The sequence below is a fragment of the Taurulus bubalis genome (assembly GCF_910589615.1).
Source record: "Taurulus bubalis genome assembly, chromosome: 8".
Classification (NCBI taxonomy): Eukaryota; Metazoa; Chordata; class Actinopteri; order Perciformes; family Cottidae; genus Taurulus; species Taurulus bubalis.
This window is the reverse complement of record NC_136596.1, coordinates 24,628,911-24,649,098: the sequence shown is the minus strand read 5'-3', so window position 1 is coordinate 24,649,098 and position 20,188 is coordinate 24,628,911. Positions and strand designations below refer to the sequence as shown.

At 41.3% G+C, this 20,188-nt stretch overlaps 2 protein-coding genes across 2 annotated transcripts in view; one reads left to right on the top strand and one right to left on the bottom strand.

Annotated features, from left to right (window-relative positions):
• Positions 1 to 17,361, bottom strand: part of prkg2 (protein kinase cGMP-dependent 2) — a gene marked incomplete at both ends in the record, with an annotated part of 30,847 nt that extends 13,486 nt beyond the window's left edge. The window contains 5 exons of the mRNA XM_079222783.1: positions 3,219 to 3,282; positions 4,030 to 4,135; positions 5,637 to 5,750; positions 12,479 to 12,645; positions 16,856 to 17,361. Of these exons, the coding sequence (XP_079078909.1) occupies positions 3,219 to 3,282; positions 4,030 to 4,135; positions 5,637 to 5,750; positions 12,479 to 12,645; positions 16,856 to 17,361 (957 nt within the window). The remainder of the gene's footprint in view (positions 1 to 3,218; positions 3,283 to 4,029; positions 4,136 to 5,636; positions 5,751 to 12,478; positions 12,646 to 16,855) is intronic.
• LOC306739942 (nuclear factor 7, brain-like) lies at positions 9,145 to 10,554 on the top strand (the record flags this gene model as incomplete). The annotated part of the gene is made up of 1 exon (XM_079222032.1): positions 9,145 to 10,554. The coding sequence occupies one exon, from the start codon at positions 9,145 to 9,147 to the stop codon at positions 10,552 to 10,554; it is 1,410 nt and encodes a 469-aa protein (XP_079078158.1).
• Positions 17,362 to 20,188: the final 2,827 nt, after the last annotated feature.

Genomic DNA, 20,188 nt, shown 5'->3' with positions numbered 1-20,188 from the left:
AACATACAGTTACTCTGTAACGTCTGGCTATGTCCTGAAATTCAGTTTTAACCGCTGTGCTTCATTCACTTGAAAAAGTTGCTCTGGTGCCATGAGGAGTAAAAAAAAAACACCATAAAAATATTATATAATAATATGAGAAAATAACTTGATGTGGTGGAAAATAGTAAAAACTACAGTTTTGAAGCTTTGGTTCTAGATTGAAAGCCTGAAATATTAGAACGTATGATTTTGTACTCTGGTTTTAATGGGTTTCAATGGGGACATTCTGTCCTTAAGGAGTGTCTGTATTTTGATTACACAGTTTGTAATGTATGTGCATTAACACAGACAAAAGTATCATAAAAATAAAAAGGAAAAAGACCCAAAATGTTCCAAATGTGGCACAATGGGTTGCTTTGATTATATCTGACACCTGTCAGCCAATCAGATGCGATTAGCTCCTGTTCACGGGCTCACAGGCTCAGACTCGACCGACAAAGTTCGTTCCAATGTTTAGTTCAATCTCTCGAGCATTGTAAAAACTGAGTGACACGCTGAAAATATCCTTGAATCACCGGGGGTACAGTGTGTTCTCTGTCCGTCACACCAAACCCTGACACACCGACCACAACGCGAAGCCCATGCCGCTGAGTCAGCGAGCTGCCGGATCACCTTCCATTTTCTAAAGCTTTCTTTTTTCCGGTGAAGACGGGGGGAGGGGGAGGGAGGAAGGTGACCGGGGATGAAATGTTCTCTGGGACCGCCGCCAAGTTCAGAATACAGCTGAGACAACCGACCACGGCTGTGAGGAATGTAACGACTCCATTTGAGGACTTTGGCGGGAAAAAAATCAGAGCGAACGCACGTAGACATTCACCGTCAAAACTCTTGACGCAAGTGGCATTTCTTTCCCTTGAGCGTCCCTGAGCTTGTTTATGCCAGATTTTTTTTTTTACGCTTCAGGAGAAGCCCAGTTTAACACCAGTCCGTGACAACGAGAGACAACGTGCCAAGGTTTTGTTTATAAAGACTGTCTGGATGATGCAGCGGCCGTGAAGGGGAGCGACACCGGCTGAACTGTGGGTTTCACCAGCTTGAATCCTGAACCAAACATTTACCTTTTGAGGGAAGAAGGAGGACATTTTCACAAAAAAATGCATTAAATGCTTCAAGGACCCTGACCCTGTCCCTCAACAATCACATGCATTAACTCGCTCTGACACGGTTTGCTCGTCTGAGTGTTAGAGAAACACACTCATGCCCAGCTGTGTGTGTGCTTTGGGGTTTTTTCGGCTGCAGTCGTCCTATTTTTGGCGACTGTCAATCGACCCCGTCACACGGCACATATTCAATTCTCTCTCTCTCTCTCTGCTCCCGCGGGACGGAAACACCGAAACCAGAGGAAGGACTGGACCTATTTTAAGGACCACCGCGGTGTTCAGCGGCTCCCCTGAGTGGGCCGGCTGTCATGTACCGGACCCTTGAAAGCATCTCGCTGCCTTCAAGGAGCTGCTGAAAATATCAGACATGACATGAGCACACATTAATGATTTAGTTGTTACTTTATGTCATCTCCAATTCACATAGAATAAGTTATTTATGGACAAAGAGCGAAGGGAAAAAGATTTTTAAGTTTAAAATGTTCAGTTACAATATATTTGTTTTTAAACAAGTTATAGGTCACATGGTCCAAATTAAATGTATGCCCCATAGAGTGGAGAAGTCCGGTTGACCACCATTAATTCATAGCATATAAAATAATAAATATATCATTATTTGATCGAGTTTGAATTGTGGCATATTACACTTGTGATGTTTGTCAATTTAATAAATCATTGCACATTAAGAAAGTGTCAATTTTGTCGTTTTTTGTCTGTTTTTTGTCTGTGAAAATATGTAAATAGAAATACTTCACACCAAAAAGTTTGAGAAGTGGCGTCTCATATGAAGCTACGATGTCAGTGTGTTTTGTATCTGAAAGTCCTCACGCTAATCTTTTTCTTTGAAACTGACAAACATCCTTTGTGTAGTTCACGGCACAAAAAATGTATATTTGTCTCTCGCTGTTGACTACTGTACACATATATTTTTAAAATAAGGTCCCTTAGGGCGACACCGGAAGGAGCCAGACTTCTCTTCTATGTAGACTCAGAGCGCTATTTAGTCCACAGACTGTAGAAGTGGACGTAGTTTTTCCAACCATCTTGGATTTGCAACCAATGAACGGAAAGAAAAAAGCTATTAAACATCCTAAGTTAGCTTGTTAGCTTAGCCGACCTTCCACGTTCAGACCACCTTTGCTTGGCTGTTGGTGAATGAAAAGTGATGTTATTTTCATTTTTACTTTATATTTTTACCTTTAACAAAGATCCTTTTTTGACATAGAAGCTTTCCAATTTGAATTCCAATCAGCAGATCAGACAAAAAAAAACTACACCAAAAAAAAAACAGCTTCAATATTATCTGGCGTATTCTCAACAAACATCTGCACCACTATTGGGTTACACCCCCACCACCACCACCATCACCCGAAAGGCAACAGAATCAGCTCCATCAGAAATGACTGAATAAGGACATTCTCCCGTAGTGGAAAGTAGTGAGACGACCAACGATTTGCAAAAGGAACGTCCTTGAAAAGACGCTGAGCGAGGCTGTTATTGACCCGCCGCTGACAAGCCTCCGCTCCGTTTTCTCTTCCACCGTTGAAATACGACGCTCACGGAGGAGAACAGGTTGTGCGTGTGCACGCGCGCGCACACACACACACACACACACACACACACACACACACACACACACACACACACACACACACACACACACACACACACACAGACACACATGTTCACTTTTGCCACACTTTGCATGTTCTCGCACCAAAAGCCTGTCACTCGCACATCTTTAAGAAATCACTCGTCCCCCATTTTTGAATAAACACTTTCTGGGGCCTTGGTCAAATAATTACGGTAACAATATACAGCGCCCCGGCGATGACAGGAATAATATCGGCTCCGTTCATCAACAAGGTAATTTGTGAAGTCTCGCCGACTGGAGGTAGAACGAATACGCTGACACGCCGTAATGCTATACGGCTAAATGGTAATGATATTTTGACAGCAGCTATCTGCCACGCCGGGGCTCCCATGAGCTGCCAGAATGGGGGGGTTGCGCAACACAATGAAAAGTTAAATTGGCCCTACCAGCAGAATTATAGATAGATTGACAGAATAACTTACCACCTCGAGGCAGTCCACTATTTTGCTGAGCTTGTCCTCTGGTAGATACGCCAACAGTGAAACACTGACAGAAAAGACAAAAAAAGCACAGGTGATGAACGTTCTGTGTGTACGTTTTGAGACAAATTACTGCACACGTGATGCCAGCAACCTTTCGTGCAGAACCATACATCCTTTGTCAGGACAATAACATAACACGAATCTAGACTTGATGGTACACATATTAACAATGATTTATATACTTTAGCCGTCTAAAAAAAAAAGGCTTGCGAGTGAAAGAAGTATCGAAAGATAAATATATCCTGATCATGAGGTGGTGAAACGATCCAAACCGACTAAGCCAGAGCTAAAGAGTAGAGTAAATATTGTACAAGTAATTGATCGCTAACAAATGGACCGTAACTGCTTGAGCACCAGTGGTGCATCGAGGATCTGCAGTTATGAGGGAGGGTATTTCTCTCTCGAATATTTCTGCCCCCTAGTGGTCCAAAAGTGCTTCATGCTCCTGAATTAAATGTCGGCATCTTTTTTCCGTGGTGAGAAAAACTGCTTAATTTTTTTATTTATATATATTTTCAGGAATTTGATTGGTCAGATTTGATTTGATCATCGATTTCCACTAGACGTAACTAGTATTTGGCTACCAGTTGTTGACGTTAGATGTTCACAAACCAGATTTCTTCCATGTATTCTAAAAGCTATTTGTTCATAATTGGTTCAACATCATGTCATTCTTCGCCTCCATCCTCGTTACCACTGACAGGAAGATGGAGGCGATGGAGATCTCATTGGCTACGTATCGGGGACTGACCTTCGGAGGAAGTTGCGGTACTGTTCGTGCCGCGTCTCGGCCGTCCTCCTCATGACGTTCTGGAACACCTCCCGGTCCAAAGCCCACGTCCTCACTTTGTTCACCGCTGTAAGAACAACATCAGAAAAACTGACCTCTCAAGGAAAAACTGGCTATTAACCTGCGCCCCTGATTGGTAAATACTAAAGTAAACGCAGCTGTTCTCAATAACACAGTGCCGAGGAAAACTTGTCGACTGATGATTCACAACTTTAAAAAAAAGTACATTTGCTTTTCCCCTCTCTTATCTTCTCACCACAAGGAAATACCGTACTGTTTTATTATGTCAGAAGGACAAGACACTGTAATCTTTCCTCTGTCTCGGTCTGTGAGTCACGTTAAAGCTCCAGAAACCCTGAGACCGGCTTGTGTTGCTGGTGCAAAGAGGAAGTAGCTGTGAAGGTTTGACATGAACTGGTAGCAAAGAAAGAGTTCCCCTTAATCCACTTTTCATGTAAAACCCACAGAGAGACTTGTCAAACTGTCACGTTTTTTCCAGTTCACCCTGAATATTGAGGTCAACTCATTACCCCCCCGCTACCCCCCCTCTCCCGAAGGCCACCAGTCAATTACCCAGTTAAATATACAAAGAGCACTCACATACTACATGGTATGCACTTTACAAATGCCAATGAGGTGGAAAACCAATCAGAACACAAAGCCGTGGATATAACGCGAAGCCTTTGTCAACATCGCGATGCGAGAGCTGTTTACTTGGGTGTCAAGACGTATATCTGATTCTTCGGCTCTCGCTATCTGGTGATTCCTCGGAGGAAGGTCAGATGAAGTGTCAGATTGCATTCAGGAGTAGAGGGATATACGGGCATATACGAGAATATCATTTTAATTAAAGGGTGCTGGACAGGTCGGGAAACACATTTTCATTGATCACCATGGCTGCGAAGATTTAAAAAAAGTTTGACCTTCAGGCACAGTTACAATGCTGCACATAGCTATTTACTACTATTATTATTATTACGTAACCTGGATGTACAAATGCTGCTGGAGTGAAAAAATGTCCCCTTGCAGGATTAATAAAAACCCAGCAGGTTGAGTCTCTACTGGTTGCCCCATGGCCACAACAAGGTTGTTGGGGTTCTTCTCTTAGGAGGATACTTTATTTTTACATGGAAATACATTATAGAAAAATATTTTTTGTTTAGTCTTTTATATTTTCCCAGGGGCTTTTTTTTCTAGGCGGACCTGAAACCTTTTAAATTTTGCTGTGTGTCTTTTTCATTTACTCTTAACCAGTAACATATAGACTGATATTTACACATCTGAACAAAATCTCACATGTGTACCTTTTATTATAACCAAAATTATTACAATAGCCCTAGTGGTTGCAGAGATACACCATTTTTAGTTTGGGTATGACATTTTCGAGGAAAGGGCCTAAAAATAGGTTTTTAAAAGATTAATTGGGAGATCAACGGCTTCATGTGAAGATAGAGTCTGAGAAGAGGAGGGGGGAGGGAGCAATGGCAAGAGGAGAATTAAACATGTGTTGTACGTGAAATACAACCCGATCGGGACAACTGGAGCGCTGAGGTCGTGTTGGCCGTTACCTCGCACCGACGCGGTCCGTGTGCAGTTGTACAGGATGGCCAGCTCTCCAAACGTGGTCCACACTGTTATCGACGCCAGCAGTTTGTTGTGTTGAAACACATCCAGCTTCCCATCTGCAAATATGAAACAAGGACAATCAATAGTGTTTTAAACCCACATTTAGGACACAGGAATGCAGGCGCGTGCTGCAGGCAGGATCTGATGATATTTACATTGTATTCTTACTTCTTTCATGATTTCACCAGCTGGTATGTGTGAACAGATCATGTCAAACAAATACCTTCAAACAAGTTGTCTGATATTTGTTACAGAGACCAAGGAGAAATATGTACATACAGACCTGCCTACATTTCCTGTGATTTTACCATTTTAAGAGACTATTTCCAAAACTAATTCTGGGATGTCTCACAAATAATAATAATAATAATAATTATGTATTTATTTATTATTATTATCCCTCTTGCCATCTTTGCAAAATACATGTCATTGGCTATTATATCCACTACATTTGTTAAGAAAAAATACCCCTATCCCTTCCTCCTTCCTCCTGTCCTCTTTCCTCCTGTCCTCCTTCCTCCTGTCCTCCTTCCTACCATCCTTATTGTCAGCACAAAGACATGATGGATATTTTTAGGCTGTTGGTCCGTCAGTGACCCTGAAATGAAATAATTTGCTCCATGAATTATGACTAAAATTAAAAACCTCATTAATGAGATTACGATCACTGGCTCCTGACGTACGAGCGTCATTAGTGAATCATTATTATTCCTCTTAATACTTTATCAATTATTCACATCACAAAAAGCTGTGCTGCATTCAGTTCTGAAGGGGAAAGCAAAAGTCTTTTAATTATTTCTCTTGAAAAGGCATACTTTTGCAGTAATTTTAAAACAATGTGATTTATGACTTTTGAGAAATATACGTGTGGTCACGGTTGAACATAATCTCATCGCCAGTCTGCTGTGGAAGGTGAGAAATCTCTTTAACACCAGACAGCAGAACAAATGCGAGGACATTTGGTCTGTGAATGGCTGATCTCACCACCAACCACACTGGCAGAGGACCAGTCATTGTTCAGAGACCATGTGACCATCTCAAACACGTACTGTAGCTGCAAGCTCCCTTTGGCAACTAAAAAGCAACCAGCCAAACATTAAATTAAGTTGTTAAAGTAAATAAATAAATAAGTAAATGAGAAAAGAGGTTAATAAATAGGTGAAAAAAATATGTGTAAATATATAAAAAAACAAGTTACTTAATACATGCCTAAATGAATACATTAGTGTCCAAAATTAACTTTTTTTGCTCTCTAAGAGTTGATAAACCAAAGGAATTCATACACCTGCCAAGAATACTTTTCACTGGCCAAAATAATTATAATGTGTATTTTTCAAAGAATAACATTCGGCTATTTTTGTAATTTTCTATTTGGCCTAAAAGTTGAGACGCTATAAATCTGCGTAGAGCAGTGAATACCAATCAGAAGGCGCTTGGTGCAGAGCTGCTGTTGCCCTTTGGTTTGATTGGCTCGTGGTCAGAGAGGCTGTACGGTAGCCAGTGAGGGCAAGAGTCGCAAAGACCAAAATAATCATGAATCTATCTGCCGACATGGCAGGTGACTCGTGTTTTCCTGTCAGATTCAGATTTCTTTTTGACTTAATTTCAGACCCTCTAACGCTGCAGTCAGCACTATTTCTATTCAATAATTGGTCACTTAGAATGTAAAACGTAATGTAATACACAGATCAGGAAGGATACGCAGAGAAAAATTAAATCCTCAGGTTGATTCAGCGTTTTCTCTCTTTTCTTTGATGGATTTGTTTGGAACAAAATTACTTTTTTTTGGAATGTTTGATGTTAACATCGGATTTAGGCTACAAAAGGTGTTGTGTTCATCAAAAAAACACATACTGCGAAAAATAAAAAATAAACTCAAGACAGCAAAAGGACAAACTTCTTTTTTCAACACGGTGCATCAAATCCTTGCCTGCAAAATATTACAGAAGTGCGCACAAAACATAATTCAGAAATAGCCATTTGCGTATAGTTCTGCAATAACTGGCTCGTCGTTTACACCAGGGCCCTATACCTCGTACCTGGCTTACTGAGTTAGCTGGCAGGATAAGATGACGTAGGTCAGGCTTTTTGGTTCCTCGAAGCAAGTTTAGAAAAATCACCATAGTAACACAGCCAAAAATTTATACCTGCTCCCTCGCAGGCTAACTGAAATTCACTGGATAAGCTGGCCACTCCCACCGGACAAAAAAGGCAATTGATGAAGGAGTTATATAGTTATATTAGTTTTCTAGGGAGAGAGTTCTACGAGATCGCCAAGATCTGTTCCCACATCATCATGACTCCTTGTTCTGCCGACAAGGAATCATTCATTTACGAGACCTTCTCGAGCCACGGACATTGAACATCACACGCCCATTGGCCGTCTCACAGACAGAGAAATAAAAAGAGGTTCCTCTGAGTTTATTGTCCATTGTACTGTTAGAACATCGTGGTGTCAGTGCTCCATTATTATCCCTTCTGAAGAGGAGCGGGCGCATTTATCCAGATGACTGACGTCTGGTTCGAATTAACGAGACCGTTTCAGCGCGGATCAGCCGTGAAGAAACCCAGATAGCCTGATGTCAATCATCTCGCTAATTTAAGCTGATTATCGGACTTTTGCTCGACTTTGTTGAGCCAGGTACAAAGAATAACTCCCAGGAGACAGATTTTCATCCATCTGATGACCCGCTGTGATACAAACATGAAGTAAGAACAGATACAGTTTTTAGTTTTAAGTATTCACAGAGAAAGATACAATAATATTTTTCTCGTAATTGTCGATCTTTTGGGACCAAAACCATAATATATTAGTTTGATCCTACATGAACTTAACTTTTACGAGAAGCAAAATACCTTAAATGAATTAGGTGAAATGATCAATAACACTTTGAGTTCAAAGGTTCTGGAATAAAACAATCACAAAGTCCACAGATAATGAGAGCTGTAATCAGCACTGAACAAACTGCTGAATGTCTTGAAGTTTAACCTTAAAAGAGTTTAACATCGGTGGTCTTTTCATCATGGATGTTTCCAACTGCTGCTTCGTCTTCACTGTGACAAAGTATTGTTTCATTGTAACTCAGGAAACATCAGCAGCAACATTTTGTCAGGAAACTATCTTCAGCTTCCTGTCAGTGTTTAGGATTATTTCTCTAATAAACTTGAACGTTTTCCAAGTTATGAAGGACAGTTTGAAACGTGTCCTGTTCTCTCTGCTGGTAATAAAAACATATCGCTGCATGTATTACAGTTAATGATTAACCAATGAAAGATGTTGGTGGAATTGAAAGCAAAGTCTGACATTGTTGAAAGGAGACAGGACGCCTTTCCACTGAGAGAGATCTCTGTCCAGCATTGTTCCAACTGGAGGACTGAGAGGAGCAAACTGAAGGGAAGTAGAGTTTGGTGAGTCTTTTTATTTTGAAAACCAATTGGCAAAGACAGGAAATGTCTGAGAAAAAAGCTATTGTTAAAAGTTACCTGAACTGCCACATTTGTTCAGAGACTTTCAAAGATCCCGTGTCTCTGAGCTGCAACCACAGCTTCTGTTCAAGCTGCCTGCAACTATTCTGGAAACAAGCTGGAAACAAAAACTGTCCCATTTGTAAAAGAAAATCCTCAAAAGGATATCCACCTCTGAACTTTCCACTGAAGGAACTGGCTGACTCCTTTGCTGAGAGACAGAAAACTGGATCATCTGAGACAGAGAAAGGAGAGAAGAAGGTGGAGGTGGTGTGTAGTAAACATGGAGAAGAGACTAAACTGTTCTGTGAGGATGAAGAGAGAGTTGTGTGTCCTGTCTGTGAGTTTTCTCTCCACCAGAGTCACAAGGTGGTTCCTATAGAACAAGCAGTCAGTGACCTGAAGGACCAGCTGAGATCTGACTTGGAGTCTCTGCAGGACAAGAGGGACAAACACAAACAAGTGGAGGAAACATACAATGCAGTGATGCAACACTCCAAGAAGCAGCTGTTGTCCACAGAGAGGCAGATCAGAGCAGAGTTCAACAAGCTGCACCAGTTCCTGAAAGAGGAAGAGGAGTCCAGACTGGCAGCTCTGATGGAGGAAGAGGAGCAGAAGGAGAAGACTATCAGCAGAGAGATGAAGATGATTCAGGAGCAGATCTCCTCTCTGTCAGACAGCATCTCTGCTGTTGAAGAAGACCTGCAGAAACACAAGGTGTCATTCCTCAGCAGTTATAAACCCACTCAGACCAGAGCCAGAGTCCAGAGCTCACTGTCAGATCCACAGCTGGTCTCAGGAGCGCTGATAGATGTGGCCAAACACCTGGGCAACCTGTCCTTCAGAGTCTGGGAGAAGATGAAGGACCAGGTCCACTTCAGTCCTGTCATTCTGGACCCAAACACTGCAGACGGCAGTCTCTATCTGTCTGGTGATCTGACCAGTGTGAGACGTGGAGACATAAAGCAGCAGCTTCCTGACAATCCAGAGAGAAACACTAAGTATGCCAATGTTCTAGGATCTGAGGGCTTCAGCTCAGGGAAACACAGCTGGGAGGTGGAGGTGGGAGACCATCCTGTCTGGACTGTAGGTTTGGTTAAAGAGTCAGTTGACAGGAAGGGAGAGATACTAGTTTCACCAGAATATGGAATCTGGTGTTTATTTCATCGCAGTGGAAAATACACTAATGGAGCTGGTAAGACTGTCAGAGTGGAGAAGAGTCTCCAGAGGATCAGAGTCCAGCTGGACTATGACAGAGGGGAGGTGTCCTTCTACGACCCTGAAGACATGACTCACATCTGCACTCACAGAGACACTTTCACTGAGAAACTCTTCCCATATTTCAGTGTTGGAAAGGCTGGTAATGCTAAAACTGCTGATATCAAAATCTGTTAAACTGATATTTCTCTGTGATGTTCAGACATGTTTGTGTTTGTTTAGACTTCACTGTGTCAAGATCTCATTGATATAATCAATACAATCAACAGTTATAACAGAAACTAATATATGTAATACTCAAACTGTTTCACATCATCAGATCATAAACTTTCACACAGAAACAAATGATTATTCAATAATAACTAAATCAGCATCTTGTGTTTCATCAGAACTCAATCTCACATTTAGTGAATCCACTGAACCAAATACTTTGTTTACAGTTGTGTTTCTTTAACTTTGATCATCATCAGACATCAGTTTTAGTTCATAAGCTTTATGGATCTTCTGTTGAGTTATTTCAAATGTTAAATGTTTAAATGTTATAATTTCAGTATTTCACACTTTACACTCAGAGTCTCAGTGGTTCAGTGAATCAAAACACATTATGACTCTGATTATCTTTTGATGATTGAAATTGTTTTTCTTCATTGTCTCTAATGAATAATGCAAACAAGCTTGTTTTATTTGTGTTTATTGATTCCATGTAATTTACTGTAAAACATGAATACATGAAATATTGTTTTAATCTGAAATACATTTTTGGAAATACATTAAGAAAACAAGTTTTAAGGATCTGTTGTTGAACAAAAATTATTCCAAAATAAATCCACAAAAATAGGTTTTAACTGAATGACATCATCATATAAAAAACGTAAAATATAAAAGTTGTGAAGTATTCTGGTAATCAGCATATTGTTTTATGATTTATTTTAATCTTCTGATGATTTTTTTAGTTTGGGGTTCCTTGTTTTATTCTGTGCAAAGACATGTTTTAATTGTGTTTTATTAAGATAAGATCAAACTGTCATCATTAAAGGGAAATTGCTGTTTAATCATTTTAAACAAAGTGTGAAGAGCGTAAATATAAAGTCTAAGAATATAAAATACATATGATATGAATATGAACAATTCCAAAATCAGGTGATCATAAAAATATAAATGTGTTTTGATTCAGTTTGTAATTCTTTCAAAGCTTCTTCATATTGTTTATGATGATATTTGTAGTTTTTACATGATCAGTAACATAAACGATATATAACAATGTTTGTGATCAACAGAAAGGAACTTTAGTTTAAAAAATATTTTTTTATTAAACCAACTATATCTTTATAAATGTACATCAGTTTTTATTCACAATGTTCTGTGTGATGTTGTTTCAAGTTTCTTTACAAGGGGCAGATGGACCGGAGAGAAGAAGTGTCCACAAACTCACCAGGGCCCAAATATACCCCACCCCACACACACACACACACACACACACACACACACACACACACACACACACACACAGTTTCTATTCACTTCAGACTGATAATGGAAGCAAGAGGTTTATATCTGTGCTGTTTTGACACAGTGAATGAAAACCAAGGCGACAGAAACAGATTTATCTTCTTCGGAAACAAGATTGATGTGTATATATATATATATATATATATATATATATATATATATATATATATATATATATATATATATATAAAATCAGCACTCAGGCATCTGCACTTGTGTTAAATGTGTTTGCGTGAAAAGGTAGAGAAAAACTGTGGAGTTATTAAAGGCCAAAGTGCAAAACTGGGAAATGTGACTTTCTCCAGCAGGAGAAGACTCCGCCCACTAATTAACCCTCAAGTGAAATCACCTGTGGAGGTTTCCTTTATTGCACATGTTGCCACTGCTTCCTATTGGCCGCTTACACGTCATGTGACGTTTGTAATCACAAGGTGTGTCTTGGCCACTGCAGGAAGTGGACAGAAAGAGTTGAATCTTCCAGAGGAAGAAGAGGAGGAGGAGGAGGAGGAGGAGGAGGAGGATGATGATGATGATGATGATGATGATGATGATGATGATGATGATGATGATGATGAAACAGGAGTGGTCTTACCTGCCAGGACAAACAGATGCTGGCCGGGCTCTCCCTGCTTGATGACGTACTCGTCCTGCTGGTAGGTACGCTCGTACATGCACTCCACCATGTCTTTGATCTGCTGCAGCTCCAGCCTCTTCAGGTACTGGTTCTTGTTCAGGGCGTCGGCCAGCAGCTTCTTCACGCTGTCAGGGACGTAACAGAGGGTTATTAGACACCTTATTAGACACGTTGTTAGACACGTGAGCTACCCTCCACATACTTTAGCTTTAGTTTTTGTCAGTGAGGAAGAAAAAAAATCGGCACACTGCAGGCGGAGGTGGAAGTAACTAAATACATTTGATCCAGTACTTTATAGTGTAAATCTAATTTAGAAGTACTGGAGCTTTTCCTTTTTCTGGACTTTCATTCAATATGCGAGCAACTAAATACAACTTTCTTTCTTTCTTTACTTCTAGAGCCAAAACAATTAGTTGATTAGTTTAACGACATAATGACGGTTTTGGATCCAGATACATATTATATGTATACAATATACAATATTTTAGATCCTGTGATCAATTAATTAATCAAGAAAAAACATGTACAGATGAAATAATATTAAAAATAACTGTCTCTAGGAGCATATTATGTCATGATGACTCACAGACTAACAAGGTGTCGTTGAGATGTTTTCACTTTATAGCTGTGTGCCAAATGCATACTTTTACTTTTATTAATTTTAGTGCATCCTGCATCTTCCCTTACAAAGTGCGTACTGTCGGCATGCAATGGGGACGTCCTGCTTCCTCGTAACACGGCACTTTTACCTTTGACCCTCTTGCTCGTATATCTGCTGCTCAGAGGATTGTGGGTCAGAATAGAGACGCCTGCATACTGCAGAATGTGACCGGATGTAGTAGAACATCCTGGTATTTAAATACTATCTATTGATACTAAATAGTATTGTAGTTTCATTCTTTGGTTCTATCTTTCCTGCTTCCTCTTTATGTCTTTTTTTTACTTCCTTCTTTTGTTTCTTTTGTCTTTCTTTCTATTTTCCTTCCCTTGATGCTTTTTTATATATTTTCTTTACAACTTTGCTTCCTCGTTTAATCTAACCTTCCCTCTTTTCTTTGCTTATTTCCTTTCCTCGTGCATTCTTTCAATCTTAATTTTCTTTTTTCCATCCCTCGATCCTTTTTGTGTCCTTCTTAACTGATCTAAAAACTATACAAATTCCCAAATCTGCTTTTCACACAGCAGCAGAACAGCCTTTTGTACTTTTGATACTTGAGTGTGTTTTACAGTACTTATTTATTTATGGAGGTTAAAACATGTACTGGATTATGTTTCCACTGTAGTTATGATACTGGTTCCTTGTTAAGTAAAGAATACGTTGAAGTACTTCTCCCACCGCCGACTGCGGCTATGTGTCCTGAACCCACTGAGCCACTAGGACGCCCACATCCTCATTACTCACCACGTCTTTTAGTCTGCGTGATAAATATTTTGTCTCCTGTGAAACGATGACTATTTGCAGCCTTTGTGCTCCTTTCGGACAATGAATCAAGTAAAAAGAAACATAAAATCATTATCGTAAGCTGTCAAAGTTCACCATTTTAACAGCTGGGGGCGAAGAGGCCGCGAGAAGAAGACATCGCTTCCTTCGGGGAGTTGTAAACCCGAAAAGGTTAAGAGCCGCGGTTGAACGCGAACTATAGATCATGTGACCCGGTCGCCTTCTCGGGGAGGTGAGCGGTGCAGGAGGTGGGTGGTCTGTTTATCCGCCTTATCGCGTGTAATAAATGATCTCTTTGGCTTCATAAAACCAAAGCTGATGACATACAGTCCTGTTTTTATTTTTCCACCCACGTCCTCTCCTCCCACCTCGCTGTGTCATTATCCTGCCAGTGTCTGCACAACGTTACATTGTCATTCATAGAAGACACGTTTTTTCTGGTTTTTCAAAGGGCCGGTTTTGCATGAGGGCAGCAGACTGCCTCATTTACATCGATCTTGGTTATATAATACATGCTGAGCTTATTAGCGCTGCATGCTTTAAACATGAGGATCAGGTGGAGCGAGGGAGACTCTGCATGCTCATTTATTCCCTGAAGGGCCCCGTATTCCTGTGTTTTCGATTTGAGGAACACTGTGACAAAAGGCAATTTGACTTTCATGTCAAAACTTTTGCCGCTCTCGTGAAATAACCTTTTTTGAGTCGTTTGTTGTGTGGGAGGGTTGTAACTGCTGGAATACGGGGTACCGGGGTCGAGCTGTGTCCGTATGCTCCCAGAAGAAAACCTCTGGTTCTGCCAAGTGATGCCAATGTGGAAGTGTCTTCAAACCTGCATTCTGTCTAGTAACCACCAGGGGGCGAATCCTGGTTGTATAGAAGTCTATGCTTTATGTGTTAAAGCTGCGTTCTCTACTGACCACCAGGGGGCGACTCCTGATTGTATAGAAGTATATGCTTCATGTGTTAAAGCTCCATTCTCTACTGACCAGCAGGGGACAACTCCTCTGGTTGTATAGAAGTATACGCTTTATGTGTTAATGCTGCATTCTCTCTACTGACCACCAAGGTGATAGGTCTCTACTAGAGACGCATATGCCGTCTCTACGTCACTCCTCCTCAGTCCAGATGTGGTCAGTTAAAAAAAAGACAACTCGTCAAACTCGAGGCTTCAAAGCGGTCGTCCACAAACGGTGGTGTCACTATGATCCGAACACATCTAAAGTTTAAAAGTTACATTGAACCGTTTTACAGCACGTTTATGATTCAGATTCTATGATTATTTTTTGGGGACATGACCGGTAAAACCTAGGAACCACTGGTTGCCTGGCAACTGCTGAGCCAATAAATAGACTGATATGACAAGTATCAGGTACAGGGTATCTCAAAATGTACTGTCCAATTTACAGATTTTGTCTGTTTTCTAACTTTTAAGGTTTTAAACCTTGTCAGTCAACTCTTCTTCAGCCTTTCTTTAGCCAGCTATTTTACCCTCATCAGAGTCGTGTCTGCACTTCTTTCTGATTTCTTAGGTGTGAAATGCATCAATTAGTCATTTGACCTAAAAACATACTTGATGCACAAAACGACCGTACAGACATTTATGTTTTATAAAAACAATATAAACAGAAAAGATTTCCAAGAAAAATCCAATGAATCAAGGCCAGATTGTCGTTAATGTTTGGAGAGCACGGTGCGCTGGAGGAGAGCTGGGTGGCGTTCTTTATTTTTTAGAGAAGGGCAGAACCTTGAAGTCCTATGCTGGAGGTCTGATGGACAGTATTACAGGAAGAAGATGTAAACATCCTGTTTCATCTCAAATCCCTGCTTCTTCAGTTTTTACTTGTCGCCATTATTGAGTTTTGTTTTTTTGTCTAAATGACCCTTAATGTGATCTTTTTGAGGCTCGAAGGCTTACTTTCCCCCACAAGGCAGCATTTTGAGATCAACTTACTTCCTTAATTTGATATACTTCCTGTTGGGGCGGGACTTACTGTAACGCAGACGTATAAATCAATAAGATCACAGCTTGGAGAAAGGTAATTGTTTTTATATGGGACGAGTGGAGCTCCTGTTTTATTGGAAAGAAATGTTGATTTACTGTTTTAGATTAGAAATCATGGCAGAAATAGTGTTGTGTGCATTAATAAAACAGAGCTTTAATAAGTATTGAATTTTTTTTCAAAGCTAAAGATTTTTCTTTTTGTTTCATACAGGCTACAACTTCCGATTCTGCCGATGCAGAAGTGTCTTAAAACCTGCATTATTTCTCCTGACCACCAGGGGGTGGCTCCTCTGGTTGTATAGAAGTCTATGCTTCATGTGTTAAAGCTGCATTCTCTCTACTGCCCACCAAGGGGCGACTCCTATGGTTGTATAGAAGTTTATGCTTCATGTGTTAAAGCTGCTCTACTGACCTCCTCCACATTCAACATGGCGACGGTCGTAAACAAAGATGGCGACGGTGAAACGGGAATTGGACAAACCCAAACTGTTGCTACAAAGTTGAAAGCACAAAGTCTAAATGATGTCTTTGTTGGGACTTAGTTAGGAGTCCAAACTACAGAGAAGGGGTGTCGTCTACATACTTTTTGTTATGTTTATTTTGCCTAAAGTTTTGAGGAAATGGATTCATTCTGTACATCATATATATATCATATTTAAAAAAAAAAAAAAAAACATTCTTTAGCAGAGAAAAGCAGCTGAAAAATCCTGGACTGAACACTGAATGTTTTATTTTAACAACAAATTTCGCACTAAAATCGTATCTTCTTGCCCACCTTCCGTCTACCGCCCACTCCTGCTGCTTCCACTTCTAACACTCCTCCACCCGGCTGGCCTGAGCCCGCGGGTGACGTGATTATCCGCTATCATCCTCCTGAACTCGAACATCTCACCTCGTGTCCTTGGACACCCGGGCCTTCTCGAAGGAGAACTTGGGCAGGCCGCTGGAGTCGTAGGTCCTGGACGTGGGTTCGGCCGACACCCCGGATTTGGCCCCTTTCCTCCGGTTGAGGCTTTCCTTTACGCGGACGCTGAGGTTCGGGCTTTTCCTGCCTGCTCTTATGGAGGGGGCCCTCGAGGTCGCCGGGGCCCCGCTCTGGCTCCTCATCACGTCCTGCAGCTTGTTGAGCTGGACGCACTTCTCCTGCAGCTCCTCGCTCAGCTCGGCCAGAGATCTGGTCTGCGTGGCCAGCTGCTCCTGGAGGCCTTTGACCTGCTGCTCTTTGGCACAAAGCTCCTCGTCCCTCCGCTTGCCCTCCCGCTCCAGCTCGTCCACCCGGGCCCTCAGGGAGTCCAGGGACGAATTCTTGAACCCGTGATCTTTGTGGGCTCGGCTGTTTGAGTCAGCGAAGCCGTCCGTGTGTTTGTAACGCTTCGACTTCATGGAACCGTTCCCCATCTCGTCACCTGAGGAGGAGGAAGAGATTCAAAGTCAACGCCGAAATGATCGAAGAGATCAAAGAGACGAGAACGGTGACATTTGCCATGAAAAGGTCTGTTTTGAGGAAACTGGGCGACCGGGTTTTAAACAAAAGACCTGACGCTGTGAGGAGGGGGAGAAAACCAGAGAATATATATAACGGTCAATAAGTGTGTCTTCTCCATTTATTATTCAGGAGGCAGGAAGTATTGCATTACATCGACAGTCACTCCCCATCTGCTCACACACTCTATATAAACACACACACACACACACACACACTATGCTGGTCAGGAGGCTGGAAATCAATCTGAAGCACAACTTTCACTACATCATTGCGTTCAAAGTGATCTTCAGAGCGTGTTTCTGGTCACATATTAAGAGCGTATCTGGGAAATGTTGGAGAAGAATTCTGTTTCTGTTGTGTGGGACGCCGCCCACTCACACACACAGTAGACTTCATTCAGGACTGACATTCCTGCTGTGATACCCTGATGTACGCGAACACTACACATATACATTATACTGGCATCATTTTAGAAGGAGAATGCTTCTGAAATTCACTTTTTTTTTTTTTAAAGCTTCAACTCTTTAACAGGGACATACAAATTAATATAAAATCACATGTACTGACCGTTTCCCCATTATAAGACTACTCTCCCTTGCAACCACTGTATTGGACATTGCACATTTAAAAACTGATTCGGTTAAGTTTAGGAAACAAAGCCTCTCCGGACAGGATCGTGCACCTGCAACTTCCGCTGCCTCGTCATTCTCCTCCTGAGAGATGAATGCGCGCGTGTTTCAGGTCGGAGGAGATCTCACCTGGTTTCAGAGCTCAGCCTTCACACGGGGCGACGAAGAGGAAGAGGAAGAGGAAGAGGTGTGTCCGCACATTTGAGCATCAGTAAAGAGAGACGGTCCATCTGCTGAAATACTGGTCGCATCCTCTCCTCCTCCCTCTCGCTGCCTCTCTCTCTCTCGCTCGCTCGCTCGCTCGCTCTCTCTCTCTCTCTCTCTCTCTCTCTCTCTGTCGCGCGCGCGCTCACTCTCTTACCTCGTATTGGCTGTGCGCGTTCCCGCCCGCGCGGTAACCGGTGATTGGGCAGGTCAGGTGCCTTTTTATTTGAGAATTATGTATTTTTATGTAACTCGAAAACGTTGCATTCATTATCTCCTAATAATACGACTGCATACATTTAGAGGCAATTTAACATGTTTGCCAAAACATAGACACAACTTCAAATATATTATTTTTAATTAACCTTTTATTTAACCAGGAAAACCTCCATGAATGGAAATAGTCTAAAAGATTAATCTGGCCAAGGAAGCAACAACAACAACAACAACAACGTCTTATAGACAAACAACATAAGACATAAATACAGAGAGACAGAACATATAAATCATGAATAGGAATTGCAACAATGTAAAATATTGTAAACAACTCAGAGTTATCTCATAACAAGGACCAATCCCATTATTATTATTATTATTATTATTATTATTTTTGTATCATATATTACAATAAAAAAGAGGCAGGATTCATAGCTGGCCTATTAGTTTGTCATCTAACTAGATGAATAAATATCTATCTTGCATCAGAGAGATTCCTTTTGAAGTAAGAGTCTGTACCTTTTTCTTTTATTTTTTAAGAAAAAGAATCATAAGTTTAAACGGTGACACATTCAGCTACATTCTGACTCATTTGGAGTTGTGTTTCTGGTCCCCAGAGCCTAGAAATCCTAATATTCACGCTCCTTTTTAGCTGATAACTCATCTTTTTATTACATGAAGTCTTTGCTCGTGTATTAATTTGAGCAGCTGTGCTCAAAGTATCAGATATTTAAGAACAGTGTATTGTGAATATGATCATCTCGGCGCCACGTTTCCATTCCATTTTGCTGACGAGCTAAAGTCTAGACCCCAACCAGAAATGATTAATTGGTTTTCCCAGTGTGTTTTCTGTCTGAGCCGCTGGCCTGCAGCAGGATCTGTATCGACGGCCACAGAACAATAATGGCGGGTGGCCAAAGTTGACTCATCTGCAGCACTCTGAACACAACAAAGTAAAAAAAAAAGAAAAAAGATATCCAGGTCACCGGCTCCCAAACTGAACCTGAAAGCAGATCCGAGAGGCTCATGGCAAACGATCTGACGCCTCCTCTGCCGCGGTGCCTTGCTCGAGGGCCCGCTGGCAGAGCGGAGCACATGTTGACAGCCGGGCAGCTGGCTTTTGTTTTTCTGTTGTTTGCACGCGTGTTTACACTAATGTCCTCTATTTTAGTTTACAGTGTTTATTCAATTCAGTTAATTTTGTATAGCCCAAAATCATAGAATTTGCCTCAGAGGGCTTTACAATCTGTACATATAACATCCCTGTCCCGGGACCTCACATCGGATCAGGAAAAACTCTCCAAAATAAAGATAGTAAAAACCCTTTCACAGGGAAAAAAGGAAGAAACCTGAGGGAGAGCAACAGAGGAGGATCCCTCTCCCCGGATGGACAGAAGCAATAGATGTCATGTGACCAGAATGAAGTAACGTAACGGAGTTACAGCACATTCAATGAATATGACAGAAATTATTCATATGAGTAGTAGGCATGGAGCACAATCCAGATAACCACTATCCATGAAGCAGAAGGAGGTAGAGAGGAGAGGCATCAGCAGGGCCGGCTCCAGAAACAGCCACAATCATGGCTTTGCATCGTTTAAAGGTCATAGTTCATCCCGCTGAGCTTCCCGCCCCCTGAAACAAATCCATATCTTATCACGCCTGTGGGTTACGACCAGGTCGCCTCCTG